Source organism: Python bivittatus, unplaced genomic scaffold (genome assembly GCF_059951505.1).
Source record: "Python bivittatus isolate LINGU-HERP-01145 unplaced genomic scaffold, Pbiv_v1 ctg000080_np1212, whole genome shotgun sequence".
NCBI classification, from domain to species: domain Eukaryota; kingdom Metazoa; phylum Chordata; class Lepidosauria; order Squamata; family Pythonidae; genus Python; species Python bivittatus.
In genome coordinates, this window is record NW_028277035.1 from 71,272,361 (window position 1) to 71,292,690 (window position 20,330).

Consider the following 20,330-nt stretch of genomic DNA (forward strand, 5'->3'; position numbering starts at 1 on the left):
TTTATGGCTTCCTTTACCTGGATCAGCCTTGGTATTTGCTATGCTGAAAATATTTCTTAAGATGTACAATATATGTCCTCAAAAACACATCCATTTCTTTTTGCAAGTGTGTTAAAGATATGAAAATATTGGTTTACATAAATCAGGGCTGTAACATTTAAGTTTTAATGACTTTATATTTTACTGTTAATGAAAAATTAAGGAGTGCCTATTGACTATATAGTCACTACAGTCACTGGTCTGAGATGGGTGGCTATATAAATTGAATGAATGAATGAATGAATGAATGAATGAATGAATGAATGAATGAATGAATGAATGAGTAAGTAAGTAAGTAAGTAAGTAAAAAAAATATAGACCCACCTGTGCAGGGTTTTTTTTTTTTTTTTTAAAGAAACATGGAAGTGGAAGCCAACATTTTTTTTTTTTCAGGATTTCCGTTTCCCTGTGTAACCTACAGTCCTGGTATTTTCTTGTTGTAAATTCCATTCATGTACTTAACAGAACAAACCCTTCTTAGCATTTTAAAATTAACTAAGGTTGAGTAAGGAATGACAGATGGGTTTGCTTCATGAGTTGTTTCAAACTTATCCAGTTTGTTCTTCCTGAATTGTATATGAATTGGAATGCATTAAAAGATAATTGCAGATATGGACTTAATAGTACAAAAGTTGCATAAAACATATTAGGGGAATTATATTTTAAGACAAGTTTGTATCCTAATGAAGAGTGCACACAAAAATTGACATTAAAGGATCTGTACATGAGACTATATAATATATATACATATGCATATACACATACATATGTACAGAAATTTGGGGGGAACTTAGAATGCATTTTCTGAAAAGGAATCTGGGAAAAATGTGAGTGGACTATCATTTGCATCAGTTCATTTATACAATGTATTTAAAGTAATTTATATATTTTTTTGCACAGTTGAAAAAAAAAATATCCTAGGAATATAGCCATTTGAACACAAGATGGCAGCATACATTAATGTCAGCCATAGCTGTATATGTTAAGAAAATGTTTTGAAATAAGATTGATAACTTTTTCATGATACTTGTAGTCCATGTTCATCCAGATAAAACAGATGTAGCCAGTTGCTGAGGAATGAGAGCAGGAGAATGCTATTGTGTTTGTGTCCTGTTTCTGGGTGTCCCATTGGCATGTGATTGGCCATGGTGAAGCCTATCTGCTGGAATAAGCCTACTGCTGAATACTGTCCAGCTGTTCTGATCTTTAGGAAAATATAGATTGTTGAGCAGGAGGGCTACACTCTGCTACCCTTATAAGTTTGCAAGCTACTCCCTCAAACTCCTTCCAAGTGTTGCTGCTGAATTGTAATTTTTAATATGACAGGTAGAAAATTATTGAACACTTGGGATATAACATATTATCTGTTCTATTTTAGATTTAGAGTTTTTTATTTTGATTTTAGATTAAAAATTTAATTAAATCAGATTCATTCGTGTTCTTCTGCTCACTACCCGCTCCCCAGTCATTTTACTCAAATCCCAAGTGTAGCCCTTGGTTATAACGTAAAGCACTGTTTCTCAACCTTGCCAGTTTTAAGATATGTGGACTTCAACTCCCAGAATTCCCCAGCCAGCATCTTAAAGTTGCCAAGGTTGAGAAATACTGGTGTAAAGGATCTGACCTTTAGATGAAGAAATGAGCTGTTCAGATTGGGCAGACTATATACCTAAATGCTATGCATGACCAAATTGTCTTAATAGCAAGACCATGTTCAAATGATACAGACTCATCAGGGTCTATGACGAATTGTGAATGAGACTGACTGTATGCTAATTTCTCATGAGTCCACACAGTTTATCAGTCATAAATCATAATGGAAGGTTGGAAGGAATCTTGGAGAACATCTAGTCCAAGGGTCCCCAATTGACCCCCTTCATGAAGTTTCAGATTGACAATTGAACCCCAATCATTTATTATATGAAAATAATTTAATAAATACTACTTTAATAATACAGATAATAACAACAACCACACTGACCCCTTGGATAGTCCCATTGACCCTTGGGGGTCACTGTTGACCACTTTGGAGAACGCTGATCTAGTCCAATCCCCTACCCAATGCAGAAATCCACTTCTGTAGCTTCCCTGAGAGATGGCCATCCAGCCTCTGTTCAAACAGCTCCACATCCATTACCTCTTGGGGATCTCTGTTCCATTGTTGAACAGCTCTTCTCATTGGGATTTTTTTTTCCTGATGCCCAAGTGAAATTCCTTGCAACTGAAACCCATTGTTTCTTGTGTCTTCTGGTCCAATAATCTTTTTGGCTTTGTTTCATGGTTTTCTTGTCTTATGACAATGACATCTGCTCTCTACTAACAACAGAAAGAAACCTAAAATAAGTTTTTAGGTTCCTTTTAAGTTTGTTTTACTAGTTTGCAAAGGTGGAAGATGCTGATAGACAACGTAAGAACTACAAAGTAAATTTTAAACAATCTTCTGGGGGTCACTGATGAGCCATGTTGGAACTCAGGAAGTATTTGCAATCAGACATGTTTAACTATAGTGACCGTATTATCCAAATCATACAAAATATTTACATAACAAAAACATAAAATAAAACCCCTTGGAAACTTAAAATTTAAAACCTTATTTTATTGAATTAGAGGAACAGATGCCAATATTTTTTCAATAACTTATGTATAGAACTCATATATGGTCCTTGTTAACAGGATCTATGCAAATACATAAATATATATGATCCTTTAAGTAAAATCTATAGTTCTTTTAATACAATATTGTTTTAATTGGGAAAGGATAATGTTTTCTCAAGATTACAGATTACTTTCTATTTCTGCAAATTTTGAGTTAGGACTAATTATATTACGTATATGTCTTAAATTGCTATTCAGGTAAAAATGGATTTTCATGTGGTCAAATACTTGTTGAATAATACCAGGATTAACTGAATGAAGCAAGTCACAAAAAAGTTGAGACCAGAACTTTACCATCTGGCTTTAGAACTGTTCCATTTTAAAAGAACAGGCTAAATTCTAATCTGAAACAACTACCATACCCATGGAACTTTTGAAGTAGTCTAAGTCAAAAAGATGGGTGGACGGTATTTATGTGCTGAAATCATGAAGTAGAGATTTTTAGAATGTATTGAATTAAATTAAAATGTGCAATGTCCTGCTGTGCTTTTTCAGAGGTTTATGGAACTGAAGGAGTAAATAACTAGCTGTACTTATGTAGCCCATAGAAGTGAATGGGTGCGGTTTTCATACTGTATGGAATTTTTTTATCAGCCTACAGCAGGCCAAAGTACAGATCCTTCCCGAGCGAGTGCTGCCTTCAACTATGTCCGCAGTGCAGCTGGAATCCCACAGCAGATGCCACATTTTTCCTTCCTCTAAGCCCGCAGCATGGCAGGATCAACAGATACATCAATGGCGACAGAAATACCAAAAGGTCAGAAGCTAATTATGTTCTTTTGTGACATTTCAAAAATCAATAAAAATTCCATCTCTGTATCTCTTTAAAAAAAATGTGCAAAATGTGATAGTATCTATCAACCCTCTGCTGGTGCTGCTATTACTTTAGCAGCTGCCAATTGTTCTGGTGGCTTATCAGTTCAGACCAGTGCTTGGTAATATATTTTATCTTAGGAAGTCATAGTTAATTCTGATTACATTTTGATTATTATTAGTATTATTTTTTGGAAGGAAAGGGTGGTTTTTGTTGGAATGAAAAAGGAAGGAAGCTAATAAGAGGCTTAAGTTTAGGGGAAAAAGGGGGGGGGGTTACTTATTCTCCAGCCCAGTGCCTTCTGAATATATTGTGGGTACAGTTCCCAGAATTGTCAAGCAGTATGACCAGCAACTGGGACAATTTTAGGATCTGAAATTCTAGAGGACAACCAGTTGAGAAAGGCTGTAGTTTGAAGATGCTACCCATCATATTGTTCAATAAGAATTGGGAGAACAAAGGTCAAGAGCTTAACTGGACTTGTAGCCTGCAGTGCAAAGTCTAACAAACTAGGAATTCTGAGATTTGCATTCTCAGCACAAAATTGAAGTCACCAAGTTGGGGTTGGGCATACATTTATGACACAGTGTCATGAAGGCAGATGGATCATTGACAAATTCAGGATCAGTTTGGTTGTGTGCTGTATTTTATATACTGATAGTAGGCTTATTAACTAACAACTAGAACAACAACATGCACAAGAATTGCAGTAGTTCTAAAAATACCTTAGAAAAATTTGTTGATGCTTAAAAATAACCAATGAAGATTCAGAGCATGGAGGGAATCGGGGAGGCAAGGATAAGGGGAATATAATGGAATGCCTTTGTGGTATGGAACAAGATCATTCTACAGTGCAACATTTTGCTGAAGGTTTCATGTATGTAATTTTCTCAGGGATAGCTAGACAAGGTGAAGTTGGCTGGCAGTTTTGATATTAATGCAGTATGTACAGTAGTTGTAATGGTCGAGATACATAAACCCTGTGAAAATAACTTTCCTGCTTCTTTGCTATCAAATGTTTTCATATAGACTGGCAGAAGATGATGGGCATTTAACCTCCAAGATGTCTGCCTCATACATGCAAATGTGCATGATTAGTTTGTTTCATGAAGTTACAGCATTATGAGTTCAGTTTAATTCAACAATGTTTAATTAGAACACAGCTAGATTCAGAACTGACCTAAATATTAAGCATTCTACATTTTGCATCTAGAGCCTCCACAACATATACTGTCTTTTAGGACCATTTTATTCCTGATTATCCCTGACATTTTCCCTCTAATTATAACTTGTGGGCTGTAGGCAATTGCTCTTGATTTCTATGGGGGGGGGGGGAGAGGAGTTTCTGAACTCATCTGATGTCTTCACCATATTTTAAGGGACCAGACTGCAATCCAGAATCATCTTTACTACACTTTTCTACCATGTCCCAATGGATATATTTTCCCTGTTATCTGTTACGCACAGATAATGGAAAATCTTTCAGCTCAGCCAAGACTTTGGTAGGACATAATGCTTTTAATGCTTCAAAGTTGCTTTGCCAAGTGCCCCTTTAAGTTCATTGTCTAGACCATTATATATAAGTTTAGTAGGGTAGCCCATCATTTTGGTTGATGGGAAGATTCATTCATTCATTCATTCATTCATTCATTCATTCATTCATTCATTCATTCATTCAATTTATATAGCTGCCCATCTCAAACCAGTGACTCTGGGCGGTCAGCAACAATAGAAACAATCAACATTAAAAACTGTACAAAAATTAAATATAATATAAATGCAGCCAAGAGATCTAAAAAAACTGTTGGTATCAACATGACCATGAAACCGGGCCCTTCACACACTTGGGGCCCCAGGCCCGGGCATAAAGCCAGGTCTTCAAGGCCTTCTGAAAAGTCAAAAGGGTCGGGGCCATCCTAATCTCAGGAGGGAAGATGTTCCAGAGGGCAGGCACCACAGCAGAAAAGCATGTCTCCTGGTCCCCGCCAGCTGACGTTCCTTGGCTGATGGGACCCGGAGCATGCCCAACCTGCTGGACCGGATTGGATGGGTAGAAACAACTGGGAAAAGATGGTCCCTAAGGTAACCCGGTCCCAAGCCATGAAGAGCTTTATAGGTGACAACCAGCACCTTGAATTGCACCCAGAAACACACTGACAACCAGTGCAGCTCCGGAAGCAGTGGTGTTACATGTGCCAAATAGCCAACACTATTTACAACCTGGGCAGCTGCATTCTGTACTAGCTGAAGCTTCTGAATGCTCTTCAAGGGCAGCCCCAATAGTCCAAACGGGAGCTCTTCAAGGGCATTGCAGTAGTCCAAACGGGAGGTTACGAGGGCATGAGTGACAGTGAGTAGAGCCTCCCGGTCCAGGAATGGGTGCAACTGATGCACAACCTGAAGGTGTGCAAAGGCCCTCTTAGCCATGGCTGCCACCTGCTCTTCCGGCAGGAGCTGTGAGTCCAAGTGGATCCCCAGATTGCGCACTGGGTCTGTCTGGGGCAGAACCACCCCATCCAGAATCAAAGATGGAATTTACCATCTTTTCAAACATCACTTAAAGGGGAAAAGAGAGAGGGTAAACCTAGCAACTATTTCTTCACCGCGGCTTTAATCTCCCCATAGAAATTCAGGATGTTTGCTGGCACTTAAGAAACACTAAGAAGCAGCAGCAAATATTTTGATTGTGTGTAGTGTTTTATGAGAGAGCCAGTTTAGTGTAGTGGTTAAGGCACTAGGCTAAAACCAGGAGACCATGAGTTCTAGTCCTGCCTTAGGCGTGAAGCCACCTGGGTGGCTTTGGGCCAGTCATTCTCTCTCAGCCTTAGGAAGGAGGCAAGGGCAAACTGCTTCTGAAATCTCGCGAGGAAAACTGCAAGTCACCAGGAGTCAAGACTGACTTGAAGGCACAAAAAAAAAGAGTGTTTTATGAATTAGTGAAATCTTCAGGAATAGAACTTATCCTGATAATTATCTCTTGTCCTAGACAGCTGTAGTATGTATTTAAAGATAAGTAGACCTTCAGTTGACATCTTAACTTCTCTGGAGAATGAGATGCTAAAGCATGTTCACACAAAATCCTGACAAAGTAGGGCAAACAGTAAAAGCAGGACTTTAGAAGTTGATTTGAAAGCCAAGAACGTTAAAGCAAAGCTTTAAAATAATTTTCCCTTGTCCCAAATTCAAATTATATTATATTAAAAGGAAAAATGTATAAAGCTGGAACTAAGGTTTGTTCTTTGATCAGAAAAAATATGTGTTCTCTTTTGCCTAGAAATGTAAAAATAGATAAAGGGTTTTGAATTTTGGAATTTGTGCTTCATTCCTTGGCATTTTTGATTACATAGTTCTTCCATATATCAGTCATGCACATATTTATATTTTATATTTTAATCAGTTTCTTATGCTTTTTAGGGATACATAGTAACAACTTATATCTTTCTGCATTTTTGTCCTTATCTGTTCCTAGCCAGATATTCCTAAAAATTTGCTTCCCTGTCAGTGTAAAGCAATCATATATTTTTTATAAAAGCACGCTTTCATAATAATCTTGACTTGTTTGCGTACCTGCTGTGATAACTTCTTTCAGTGCAGAGTTAGAAATGCAATTATTCCCCATAGCATTAGTTTAGCTAACTTTTTTAAAATCTTAGAATAATCTTCCAGTACCAGATTCCTTCAGTGCTTACTTTAGAAAGGCAGGTGCTTTTTTTCCTGTATTGACTTGCTGGTTTATCTTTGCTGACGAAGGGCAACTTGTTTCTCTTGTGATATGTTGGGCTATAACTCTCATCCCCAGCTAACATAGTCATTGTTGGGGAAGATGAGAGTTATAATCCAGTTGGGCTGAAAAGAGACTGAAATGGGTACTACTTTCATGGAAAGACTTCAGTATCCTCATTCTTGTCATCTTGCATGCCCAGCACCATAAATAGTACTGCATAGAGGCTTATTTTTTATTTATTTATTAATTTATTTTGAGACAAGGGATCTTTTAATGTTAGCTACTGGGAAACAAATGGAAAAGACCGCTGCCTTTGTACCTGGCTTATTGACTTCCCGGAAGGAGGATGGGTTAATGGAACATTCCAGGAATCTCTTTGATCCTATCATCCACTATCTATTATCTTTTCCTTCATTGGATCTTGCCAAAGAGTAATTTTTTTCTAGTCCATCATCCATTTGCACTTCATGCCCATAGTATATCAGATTTTATTTGTGATCATCACCTCAAGGAAGCAATAAGCCTTGATTTGGACCAAGATGGTATGTGGTTCTGTTCTGTTCTGTTTGTGGTCATTGGTATTCATAAGTAACCATAATTCAGTAATTCAAACCAATCCATAATTCAAAATGTTCTACCTTCTTTCTCATTGTCCAGCTTTTGTAGAAGCAACATGCCTATAGAAAGGGCCAAAGAAATACAGCCATGTCACATAAAATAGAAATGAGGATGGGTTTAAACCAGAGTAAATCTGGTAACTCTCAGCTGGCAAGTCAACATCTACACGATGTAGAACTCAATAATTTACAGGCTTATTTTGAATGTAATTTTTTTTATTTTTAACATTTTGAGCTAACAATAAGTTTAAAATAATTAAAAGATAACTCAGTAAACCTCTAAAAGCTCTAAAACATGAGGCAACAAGACCAGAACAAAAAATGCAACAACTCCAGTTTAATGTAATGTCTGGGTGAAGAGAAATTCCTGTGCTATGGCTAAAAGCATCCTTGAACAGGGATAGAATTCCTCAAACTTGTAACATGTACTGAGAATAGTCTGTCTTGGGTTGTCACATATTATGCTTTGCACTTTCAGGGGCAGGGTAATTTTTGCTGAAATGAATAACCTTCCTGACTTTGGGATAAGGGAGCTGGCAAATGCATGACTAAAACTGTCCTTCCATAATTTAATGAGAGGATTCTTGCAGAAATAGCTTGTATTCCAGACTGCTCTCTATTTTTCTAAATGCATTTTTTTTAAAAAAAGATGTTTCAGCAAAATGTTTTATCATTTTTAAATACAGAGTTAGTGTTTTATTTAAACTAGCACATACTTGATTTTTGCCATTTAGATAATAGCGAGAAGAGGCATGCAAGAGGGTTTCCCTCCTCTTTTATTCTTTTATGAATGTTTGTCCACTTGGGGTTAGTTCATCTCTAGTTAAAGTGTCAGATTTTAGCAGATGAAAATAGGACAGTTTACATTCAGGATTATTTCACCCTGTGATTATATCAGTGAGATTCCTTGGATTTGATTGCTAGGATTTATAAAAATACTGCACTTCTAAAATAATGATGATGATGTGTGATTAAACTACAGTCTTTGGAATTAATACTGTGAAAACTCTGACTTGATGGTGCCTAAAATTAGTATACATTTTTAATTTTTAATTCAAATATGTACGTGCTTGGAATGAGTTTCATTCATTTTAACATCTAGCTGGAAGTTAATGCCACTTCCAGCTAGATGTTCTGAGATTCCAAAGGTGTGCTTGTTCCTTGGTGATAGGGAACAGAGGTGAATAGCGATGCCACTGCAAGATGAATTGTGAGTGGGAAGGAGATTATTATAGGAAATATTTTAAATTGCTTGACTTTTTAGAGGGGCACTCTCTTACCTTTGTTATGTACAAAACTATAGATCTATAATAAAGAAAATGTATTTGTGTTACAGCGCAAGTTTCACTGTGCTAGTCTGACTTCCTGGCCATCTTGGTTATATTCTTTATATGACGCTGTAAGTATCAACGAAGACTTCAGTCCTGCTTTGTATTGTGTTCAACTTTTTATGTTTTATGTGGTCTTTTAGACTTTCAAATACGGTGGGGTACATTTAGTGTGTTTATGCATTCCCATGATTTGAATTGTGCTTTTACTTTACTTGGTTTATTTGCTTGTATGCCATGGGACTCAGAAAGCAACCCTCAGCTGTTTACATTGTAAAAACATAACTCACTAAAACATAAAAACATACTCACTAAACATAACTCCAAAATAAATAATTAAATAATGATACAATAAGCACAATGGTGACCATGCATTCTCCAAACGGCTTGCAGAACAGCTACCTTGAGTAGCTTCCAGAAGGCCAACAATGAGGGTACCAGCTTAACCTGTGGAGGGGGATTAATAATATGAGGTGTGCAACTAAGAAGCATTGTCTACAGACCCTACTCCTCACATCACAGAGGCCCGGGAATCCATTAAAAAATGTTGGTAGGATGAGTGAACTGGCACGTTCAGCAGGAAATGTGCACAGGGGGTATTGAGAGGGCCATTTCTATACAAGGGAGGCAATCCTGCAGGTACCTAAGTGCCAAGCTATATAGGTCCTTATGGGTTAAAATCAGTATTTTGAATTGCACCTTGAAACCTACTGGTAACCAATGCAGTGCCCATAAAATGTGTGGCCTTCAGTGGCAGTCCATTTAGAATATATTGCTGTAATCCTGACAAATGGCAATAAGTGCATGAATTACTGTGGCTAGGGCCTCCCAATCCAGGACTGACTAGAGCAATCAGTGCTGTTTCTGGCCCATAAATTTAGAAAATCTGCTTCACTTTCCCTAGAAAATGGAGGTTGAAGGCTAGGCAACAGTTCTCCAAGATTATCAGGTCCGGGGTGGCTTTTTGATGAGGAGGTGTAACACTAGCTCCTCCGAGGGTGACCAAAACACCCCTTCTTCCAATGAAACTTTGAGTACTTCAGGTTTTCAAAGCAGAAGGAGTATCTGGTTTTAATGATAGCTATAGGATTTCATATTTTTCTACTCTATTTATAGTTGCTGCTTTAAGGTACCAAGTTTTTTGTTTTTGTTAAATGTAAGCCATTGGTGTTGACTAGGTGTCATAGAAGTATATACAATAAATAAATAAAATCAGATGCCTTTAACAAATTAAGCTCCTTCTGTTGGTAGAATTATAAACCCTAATGTGTTAAATTGCTACTGTTTCCCTTTTGCCTTTCATTCTGAGCTAAATTGTTGACCTGCCTGCATTTGGTATACAAAAGTGTACAACTGGAGTAAATTCAGGGATTCTAGTATCTGGTTAAAAAGCATTTCAGGGCATTGTAAGTTCTGTGGACTAGCTATGCCAGTATTTCACCCTCAATTTATCCACTTAGGGATACAGGGCCAACATCATCTCCATCCCACGAATGGAGGTCCTTTGCATACATACAATATAAATTTGTCTCAGGTAATTTGAACATGAGCAAAGCTATGTTTGAACTTTTCAAACAACAGAGGAGGTGCTAATTGTCATTATTGCCAGTGAACAATGTTGTTTGTTAATATTTCTACCAGTGTTCAAAATAGAGCACTTTAGTTTTAAGAAGCTTATATTGCAGTTATAATGAGAAACCTTTTTTCTCAACAATTCCTTTTTCTTATTTTATTAACAAAAAAAGAAGTTTTTATGTTTAAATTAGGTTTTTCTTATAACACAAGGAAACCTTGATGGAACGGGTCAAGCAGCAGCTTCACGAGTGGGATGAAAATCTTAAAGATGAATCGCTTCCATCAAACCCAATAGGTACTCTAATAAATAATGAGTTGTGTTCTTGATAATAGTCTTCATCAAATAAGTTTAACTGATCATACATCAAAACAGAGTTAGAGTAAAAATACAGCTTTGTATTTTTAATGCAACTTTTACAAAGAAGTTAGACTTACACCCACTTACATAAGTTGTTAGAAAATCATCAGCAGTACCACACATTACACTCCTATGTGGCAACCACTTGCAATACCTTGTGTGTTGCAGCTTACATTTGTTGAATAACAATATATATTACCACTAATATGTGAAATCCCTGTAGAAGGACAACTTTATGTAGTTCTGCAGATGAATAAACAGAGTGATGAACAAGAACTATTACTATAAATACCAATTTGCCATTCCTTTCTTTAACCTGGTTTTTATACATTTGCCCTAATTTGCTGTATGTGTAATGTGGCTTTATTTAATTGCATCAGAAGAGCAATATCATCACTCTGTCAAAGTTGCAGATCTGCTTGTTTTTTTATAATTGTATTATTTCCTGAGACCCTATTACTTTTATAGGATGCAAGCTATAATAAAACTAAAGACAACTCTGCCCAAGCATAGTTAATATCTATTTGGAGAAAGCAATCTGATTTGTTCCAGCTGATCTGAAGTTAAGAGAAGTTAATTGTAAATTGTGACAATTTATTTTTAGTGGCCTGCCTAATGTGGGTTCCTTCAGTCTTTTGTCTCTCTTTAAATATGTAGAATGACCATTGTTTTTCTTCCAGATTTTTCATATAGAGTTGCAGCATGCCTACCAATTGATGATGTTTTGCGAATTCAGCTGCTTAAAATTGGTAGTGCTGTTCAGCGACTGCGCTGTGAACTAGATATTATGAACAAAGTGAGTGAGTGACTCTAACTTCCTTCAGTCGTGTTATGCTTAAGAAGACCAACTCCTAATAGGACTAATTTGAGGAGACTTGCATAAAAGTGAAATGTATGCTGAAAATAATCACCCAATATATTAACTGTGTCCTGTATATTAAAAATAATTGTTTTAGCTTTTACTAGTCTGACCAATGTTCAGAGAAGATGGGCTATCCAGCGTTGTTGTGGCCCTATGAATATTTCTTAGCATGGTAATTTCAGCATAAGGCTCTTAAATTAACAATTTAACTTTTCTAGCCAGTGATGGTTTAGCCTTCGTGTAATAGCTAGTACATGTGAACCATCTACACATGTAATTTCACTTCTTTTCTCTTTAAACAAACCAAAAAAACTTCCATCGAGTTGTGAGTTTGAAGAACAAATAATTTTTTTGCATGTATTTTACCAAAGGGTGGGGGTGGGGGCTAGGGAGTGGGAACACAGATGTTTACCACCCATTTCTGGATAATTTCCAGATAATAAGAATTGTAATCAAATGATACCCCTCCAAAGCAATTTATATTTTTATTAAAATAATTATTCAGTAATTTGGTTCTAGTCTTTTTGGCAAGAACTGCATGTTCCATAGTGTAAACACAGATTTTACAGTGACTTCTGTTTGAAAAATGTGAAACTTCAAGTAACCCTGTTTATTTTACTATGGTATTTGGATAGAATAAGAATTGATATAGTTATTCTACAAAAACAGTATTGTTTAGATATTTAATGTCATTTGAATTATATAATTGCAATTTATATCTAAAGTCTTTTACAAGTAAAAAGTTGGGTATATTGGTCAGAAACTCAATTTTCTTTTTCTCACTAACATTTGTCTTCTTGTTTGTAGTGTACCTCTCTGTGCTGTAAGCATTGCCAAGACACAGAAATAACTACTAAAAATGAAATATTCAGGTGAGATTTTAAAGTTGCATCTCTTAGTCTGTACTGCCTCATATAATATGCCATCATGAGCTTCTTGGAAAAAAGGCAGGGTACTTTTTAATAAAGATGAATAAATATAAAATTATTATCTGGAAATTATCCAGAGGATGGGTAGCTGAGTAGTGTATATTAATTCATAAAACTTTTACCTGTTTCAGATTAAAATAATCCCCAATCAGGATACAATAAAACCGTAAATCAGTATAAAATTACTGAAGTTAAAACTGAAGTGTGCCCAAGTCTGAGCGAGGATCTTCAGCTAGTATTGAAAGCTAAGAGGTTTCAGTGCTAGTTGGGACTAAGGAAGGGGGAAATTTCGCAATTGGGATCCAGTGTCTAAAATAGTGTACATTGAGTAGCTGCCTAGTAAATTACTCACAAGCATAGGCCTGTTGAGGCTTTTCTTGCTCCATCTTAGTTGTAGAAATTTATAAGAAGGCAACCCATCAGATATTTAGGTTTGAGGTTGTATAAGGCTTGATATATCATCATAAGCTCCTTGAACTTGACTTGGTTGGATATTAGCATCCAGTGCAGCTCTGTTAGGACAGAGGTAATATCACTGTAGGTGGATTGCATTGGCGGTCCAGATACTGTGTTTTGCGCTTGCTGTAGCTTCTGAGCCAATCTCCAAGACAACCCCATAGAAATTCCTTAACAGTGGTTCACCCTTGAGGTTATTAAGTCAATTTTCATTGTGACCAGGAGGTTGTATTCTGGAATTATGTTAATGAACCAGCCAACTTTGGGAAAACATTGTTAACTATGAAGGCTACTTGAACCTCAATTGGTAAACATGAGTTTAGGAATACCTCAGTCTCTGCACTTTCTCCTTCAAAGAGAACACCAATCCATCTAAGGTAGCTAGCCTCACTAATTCTTAGACAAGGGAATTAATATCTGTCTGCAGCATCTTTGCCTTGATGAGATCTTGCCTACAGTCTGTATAGCCTTTCCTGATTCAGATGATACAGAGAAATATAGTTAAGTATGATCATATTGATGGCTTTCATATACAGTGGAACCTCAGGTTATGAATTTAATTCGTTCCATGACTCTGGTCGCACCCCGAATTGGTCGCAACCCGAAGGAAATTTCCCCATAAGGTTCAATGTAATAACCATTAATCCGTTCTGGCGTGGAGGACAGGGAGGCGGCTATTGCTTGGAGGGAGAGTCCCCCTCCCTACGACCACGTGTCAGGGGCGGAAAATGGCCGCGGACCATGTGTCAGGGGCGGAAAAATGGCCGCGGACCACGTGTCAGGGGTGGAAAATGGCCACAGACCACGTGTCAGGTGGAAAAATGGCCACGGACCGTGTCACGGGAGGGAAAATGGCTGCGTATCCTGCTCGTACCCCAAGACGGAGTTTGCAAACCGAGGTAAATTTTTGCGGCCGGAGCTGATCGTAACCCGAAAAGTTCGTTAACAGAGGTGTTCGTAACCCGAGGTACCACTGTATATAGGTGAAAATTGGAGGAACTTTGTGAGACAACATAATAATTTTATTCTACTTCTGAGAAATTCTGCAGCACATTAACCGTAGAAGTTGACATGACAAGGATAGCTCCAGAAACGTACAGCATAGCAAATACCACCTTTGGCTTCTGTTATTCTTGCCAGTATCCCTCTACTGTCTAGCAATACCCCACATGTTGGGGCCTCTTTCAGACATGATAGGCTGATATGTTTGTTAAAGAAAATATTCAGTTGGAGGTGTGGTTCTCAGAAATATACAGTTTAGTTTTGTGGTTTTGCCATAATTGAGTTTTGTAACTATTTGTAGTTTATCCCTATGTGGACCTATGGCTGCCTATGTGAATCCTCACGGCTATGTGCATGAGACCCTTACTGTCTACAAGGCCTGCAATCTGAATCTAAATGGCAGATCTTCCACAGAACACAGCTGGTTTCCTGGGTAACTATAAATTGCTTTGTTTACCTTCAGTGTGCCGTTTTGTTTTATTTCTCCATTATTGAAGCAGAATCTGCCTTGCATATGCCCTTCCTTTAAAGCAGTGTTGTCCAAACTTGGCCACTTTAACATGAGTGGACTTCAACTCCCAGAATTCCCCAGCCCCACTCATCTTTTTTTTTTTAATAAATTTTTTATTCTTAAAAAACAATCTTATAAAGCATCGAGCAGTGAGTCGAAATGGGTTACAAATACAAATGTGCATAATCATATTATCATATTACCAATATATCCAAATACATATGTATCATCAATAAAAGTAAAACATCACATATTATCTAATTAAACTCCTTAACTTTTTCTATTACTCTTTTTCATATTTACTCTCTAGCCAGGCATAAAATACCTGCCATATTTTATAATATTCAGTATGTTCCTTTTAGAGATATCTCCAGTGTCAACCTATTCATTTCTGCACAGTCTAATATCTTCCTTATTATATTTTCATCATTCGGTATCTTTTCCCCTTTCCAATTCTGAGCAAATGCAATTCTAGCTGCAGTCAAAACATGGATGATCAAATATATATCTTCTTTACTATAATTTTCTGGTATCATTCCTAATAGGAATATCTCTGGCTTCATTTCTATGTATTGAAGTGTCATTCTTTCTAGCCACTCACGTATTTTCATCCAATATTTTTTAGCTTCTGGGCAAGTCCACCACATATGGTAATAGGATCCTAATTCTTGATGACACTTCCAACATTTAGTAGATTTATTCTTAAACATCTTTGCTAATCTTGAAGGGGGAAAATGCCATCTATAGAACATTTTATAAAGATTCTCTTTGTATGCTGTTGACATTGTCAAAGTATAGTTTTTCTCCCATAAATTCTCCCATTTTTCCAAATCTATTGAGTGTCCAAAATTTTTTGCCCATGCAATCATAGTTCCTTTAACTTGTTCTTCCGCCATCTTAAATGTTAATAAATAGTCTTATAGTTTTTTAATCATTTTCTCATCTTTCCCTATCAATATCTCATCCAATTCTGTTAATTTCCCATAAAGTCCATATTGTTTAACATCCTTCTCATATCTTGATTGTATTTGCCATTGTACATACCAAGTCATATCAATTCCCTGCTCCACCAACTCATGTTTTTTTTAGCTCCCCCTTATCATTTAATATGTCTTTATATCTAATCACATTCTCCATTTCTATCAGATTTGGATGTGTGAGTGCTTCTATTGCTGAAACCCACACCGGAATTTTCCCATATTGTTGTTTTTTGATTTTCTCCCAAATTATTAGTAAAGCATTCCTTATATAGTGTGTCTTGAAATAACTATGGGTTTTATCTCCTTCATACCACAAAAACATATGCCAACCAGTCTGTAAATCATGTCCTTCCAATGTTAATAGTCTTATGTTCCTTAATTCTATCCATTCTTTTATCCAAACTAGCCCTGCTGCTTGATAGTATAATTCCCAGTCCGGCAGGCCAAAACCCCCCCTACTCCGTGCATCTTGTAGCATTTTCAAGTTTATTCTTGCCTTTTTTCCCTGCCATACAAATTTCAACACAATTTTATGAAGATCCTCAAAGAATTTCTTCTCTAATTTTATTGGTATTGTTTGAAATAAAAATAACAACCTTGGCAGTATATTCTTCTTAATTGTGGCTATTCTTCCTACCAATGAAAGTTGCAGTTGTTTCCATTTTTCCAGGGAAGTCCACTCATCTTAAAGTGGCCAAGTTTTGACAACACTGCTTTAAAGGAATTAAAATGTAAGTAGAAAGAAAAGGGAAAGTTCATTAACACCATCTCCTCAGTGCCGAGTGTGGACATAAGGGAAGGAAAAACTGCCTGGATTGTTTCTCTCACTAAAGAAAAGTTTATTTTTTAAGCCATTACAAAATTTCTTATGACTCAAGTGCGTGTTTAATTTGTGCAAACCATATCTGATTCAACCAATTCTGACATTTATGGGGAAGTATTCTCAATCACCAAGTATTATTAGAACGTCAGTTGTTTGGAAATAGTGCCATTTAGGAATCTGACCCTTTCTGACCAGGTTTCTGGTTCATGTTTTAGAAAATTCCTGGACAAAGCTGTTTAAGCCATCTCTGAAATTTTATTGTTCACATTCAGTACGAAGTTCTGCCATTCTGCAAATGTGCCTCTATGTGAATCCTTATTTAAAATGCTATAACTTTCATATTTTGAATTCTGCTTTATATGATTTTAGACCTGTTATAAATGTATTTTCCCCTTGAAAATACATTTTTCAATCATAAAGGCTAACATAAATGCTGTCCACTTCTAGGTATGCATGGACTATAGCTCAGTGTAGGATCTGTGGAAGTCATATGGGTTGGAAGTTTACTGCAACAAAGAAGGATTTGTCGCCTCAAAAATTCTGGGGATTGACCCGTTCTGCTCTGCTGCCAAGGATTCCAGAAAAAGAAAATGAATCTGGGCAAGAAAGATCGCTATTGCTTTGCCTTTGATCTGGTCACCTTACTCTGAACAAACTTAAAGCAGTTTATGTCTCAAAGAGAAACGTATTAAATGCTGCCTCTGGTATCTGATTATATATTTGAATTTGAAAAAAGGCACTGTTATTTCCAAATTTGAATTTGGAAGAAGAAGTACAAAATGTGAGATGGAAAGCGAGAAAAGCAGATGATTTCAAGTTATCTGGCATGTACTGAAGTGAACAGCTCAGATTTACAGCTGCTCTTTAATAATGTAAAAAGACATATACTATTGTTGAGGAGATAAAGCTGAGTAGAAGTGACATGAAGACTGTGTAACTTAAGTTGTGCATATTGATAGATATAACCTATTGCCCGCTGTTTTAAAATATTTTCCTGTAGAATGTTGTGAATTTACTAGAATACCTATTTTCTACCTGTATGAAATAGTTTACAGGTACTAGCATTTGCTTCAATAAGCCTTAAAAGACAAGGAGGCCCAACGTTCTGAAAGGGGCGTTCAGCTTCCTAGGATCAGACTCTAGCTGCTGTAGAAGCACGCGTTGAAGCCTGCTGCTCAAAGAACTTCCTGAATGCGACTCCTTTGTTAAAGCAAAATCCAACTGGGCTGTTTGTGTTTGCTTTATCTCTTTTACAGGATTTTCACTCCATTTGGCATTTTCAGACTTTCCTTTTTAAAAAGCGGAAACATAAGTTAGTTGTTTTTGCCTCTAGTATCATAATAAAGGGTATGATTTTCCAGATCGATATCTCTAGTACATTTCAGTTAATCATTTTACAAATGTTTGTAATTAAATGTTTTGAAGCATTATGTGTCTTTTTATGTGTCTAAGAACTTGGCATCACAGTTGTTCATAAACTATATATTTGGTATTGGAAAGCAGCAGACATCTTACTACCCTTTGTAATTTCTTATCTGAAACTGAAAGATTGTGTGGTAATAATGCTTCCCATAGAAACTTGTTGTTTTTCAGGAGATATTATGGTATAGAAATGGGTGACAAAAAGAAGGTATAAAGACTTCATAGATTGTTTTCCCAGAATGCACTGCAGTAAGCAAAATCCGCAGGTATCAGATTCGTTTTATAGATATATGTAGTGATCCTGTTAATAATATGTGTTACCTTGCTGAAATAAAAACATTGCTGAAACATTTTAGTAATTTCATACATACCATCATATTTCCTGGTGAGAGAAGGTTATTTTGAAGCAAACACCTAACTTTAGTGATGTCATTTGTTGTATAAGTGGAAAATGTGTTTTGAGTGTAAGTGTGATTCACCCCAAAAAGGAACTTTTAATGTACTACATACCAGCAAGTGAGTTTGTGACTCGGGGCTAATTCCTTAAAGTCTTCTACCTCTATGGTACAATGGCATTTTTATTTCTCATCACAGTTACTGTCGAATTACCTTTTTCCTTTTACGCTTCAACACTGTTTCTCTTCTAGTCAGAAGCAATACTAGCTGCAGCCTCATTCTGAATAGAGCAAGATAAGGACATCTTACTAAATGAACATTTTAGATTTTTTAAAAAATTTGTTTTCTTTTGTTAGTATAAAAAATGTATTGAAAGCACTGGATTGTCAGCGGAAGGTCAGTCTGTAATGAACTAAATCAGGATACTAGTCAGCCTTCTCCTAATTAAAGGTATTGTGGACTCAGTTTTTCAAGGGGTGAAGTTCCTGAAGTTTGTTTTCCTGCCAGTTTTGTTCTGCTATTGGATAAACTGGTGGCCAAGGAGTTGAATTTTCAGCTATGGTCTGAGAGCAAGATAGCTTCCCATATTAAAAGTGTCTCCCTTATGCCTGAGCCTAGTAAAGTCAGTCACTAGTCTGACGCTCACATGTTTCGCTTTTCTGCCATAAGTAAAATGCAATGATTACATTGGAACACCCATCTTAATAGATCTGTCCTCTTCCTCTGTCTCATCATATGAAACAAGTTTTCCATTGTCACAATTCAGATGGAAGAGTGAAGTCCTATATTTTCAATCAGTGTCTTGGTTCAGTGGCTCACTGGGTGTGTCAAGTATCATGCTAAGATCTGTTCTGACTGTGATGCGCATAATGGTGAAGGAACAAAAGCAGTAGCCTCACTGTTCATTGATATCAATTTTTTCCACAAATAGCCTGCACCGTGTATAATTAGGTCTCTCCGTATAGTTGCCTAAAATGGCAACAGAAGAATGGAAGGGGTTCAAATATGCTTAACTTTTATGTGATTCATTATGAGTTTAAGCAAGGCTTTCTAAAAAACCAAACAAACGAACTTGGACACTCATTATAATTTGTTGATATCAGGAATAAGTATTTTTTTCAATTTTCACTTAATGTTGACAATTATATCTCCTACCCCACTCTGTGATGGACCTAAGATTATTAAACTAATAACATATTCTCACGTTAGCGTAAGTTCAAGTTATTGCAAAGGCATATCCTGCTGTTGTGAAATTGGCTGTTGTCCTCCCAATTATAAACTTTAAACATAAAGCATATGCTTTATAGTTTCAGTATAACACCATTAATGCTTCTCTTTATTAGCTCAGTTTTTCTGTTTGTATACATACTGTGGGGCTTACTTCCAAAAATTGAAGAAAAGGAAAAAAAAAAAAAGATGGGAATTAAGGTGTTCAAACAGATAATAAAACAATAGAATCACTGTTTCCCTTTGAGTGCTTACTGTATAAACTAAGTGAATATTACAAATATTCACATCTTTAACTTTTTCTGAAACAGTACCAATACCACTAAACATCTGAAAATTTATTTTTACATCATAAAATATCTATATCTATATCTATATTTTGCTTGTCACTGTTTCTTTGTCTTTTTTAAACAAACCATCCTTTTCTTGGAAACAAACTAAACAAAAGCTGCTGCAGTTTCAACAAAGTACTTTTATATCATTTATTCCTATTAAATTTCTAAATCAGACATTATTTGTTAATTTTAGTGGTGATTTTCAAACTCTCACTACCTTAATAGCAAACCATGTCCAAATAAACTGGCTTTCCATTTTCCTTTTGATTCAGATAAA

At 36.3% G+C, this 20,330-nt stretch overlaps 1 protein-coding gene across 1 annotated transcript in view; it reads left to right on the forward strand.

The window, feature by feature from the left end:
* CRBN (cereblon) overlaps window positions 1-19,956 on the forward strand; it is a 32,380-nt gene extending 12,424 nt beyond the window's left edge. Inside the window, exons 5-11 of the mRNA XM_088134330.1 lie at window positions 3,289-3,451; window positions 9,186-9,248; window positions 10,963-11,047; window positions 11,791-11,906; window positions 12,780-12,844; window positions 14,661-14,792; window positions 17,121-19,956. Coding sequence (XP_087990456.1) covers window positions 3,289-3,451; window positions 9,186-9,248; window positions 10,963-11,047; window positions 11,791-11,906; window positions 12,780-12,844; window positions 14,661-14,792; window positions 17,121-17,304 — 808 coding nt within the window. The 3' untranslated portion in view covers window positions 17,305-19,956. The remainder of the gene's footprint in view (window positions 1-3,288; window positions 3,452-9,185; window positions 9,249-10,962; window positions 11,048-11,790; window positions 11,907-12,779; window positions 12,845-14,660; window positions 14,793-17,120) is intronic.
* The last annotated feature ends 374 nt before the right edge of the window (window positions 19,957-20,330 follow it).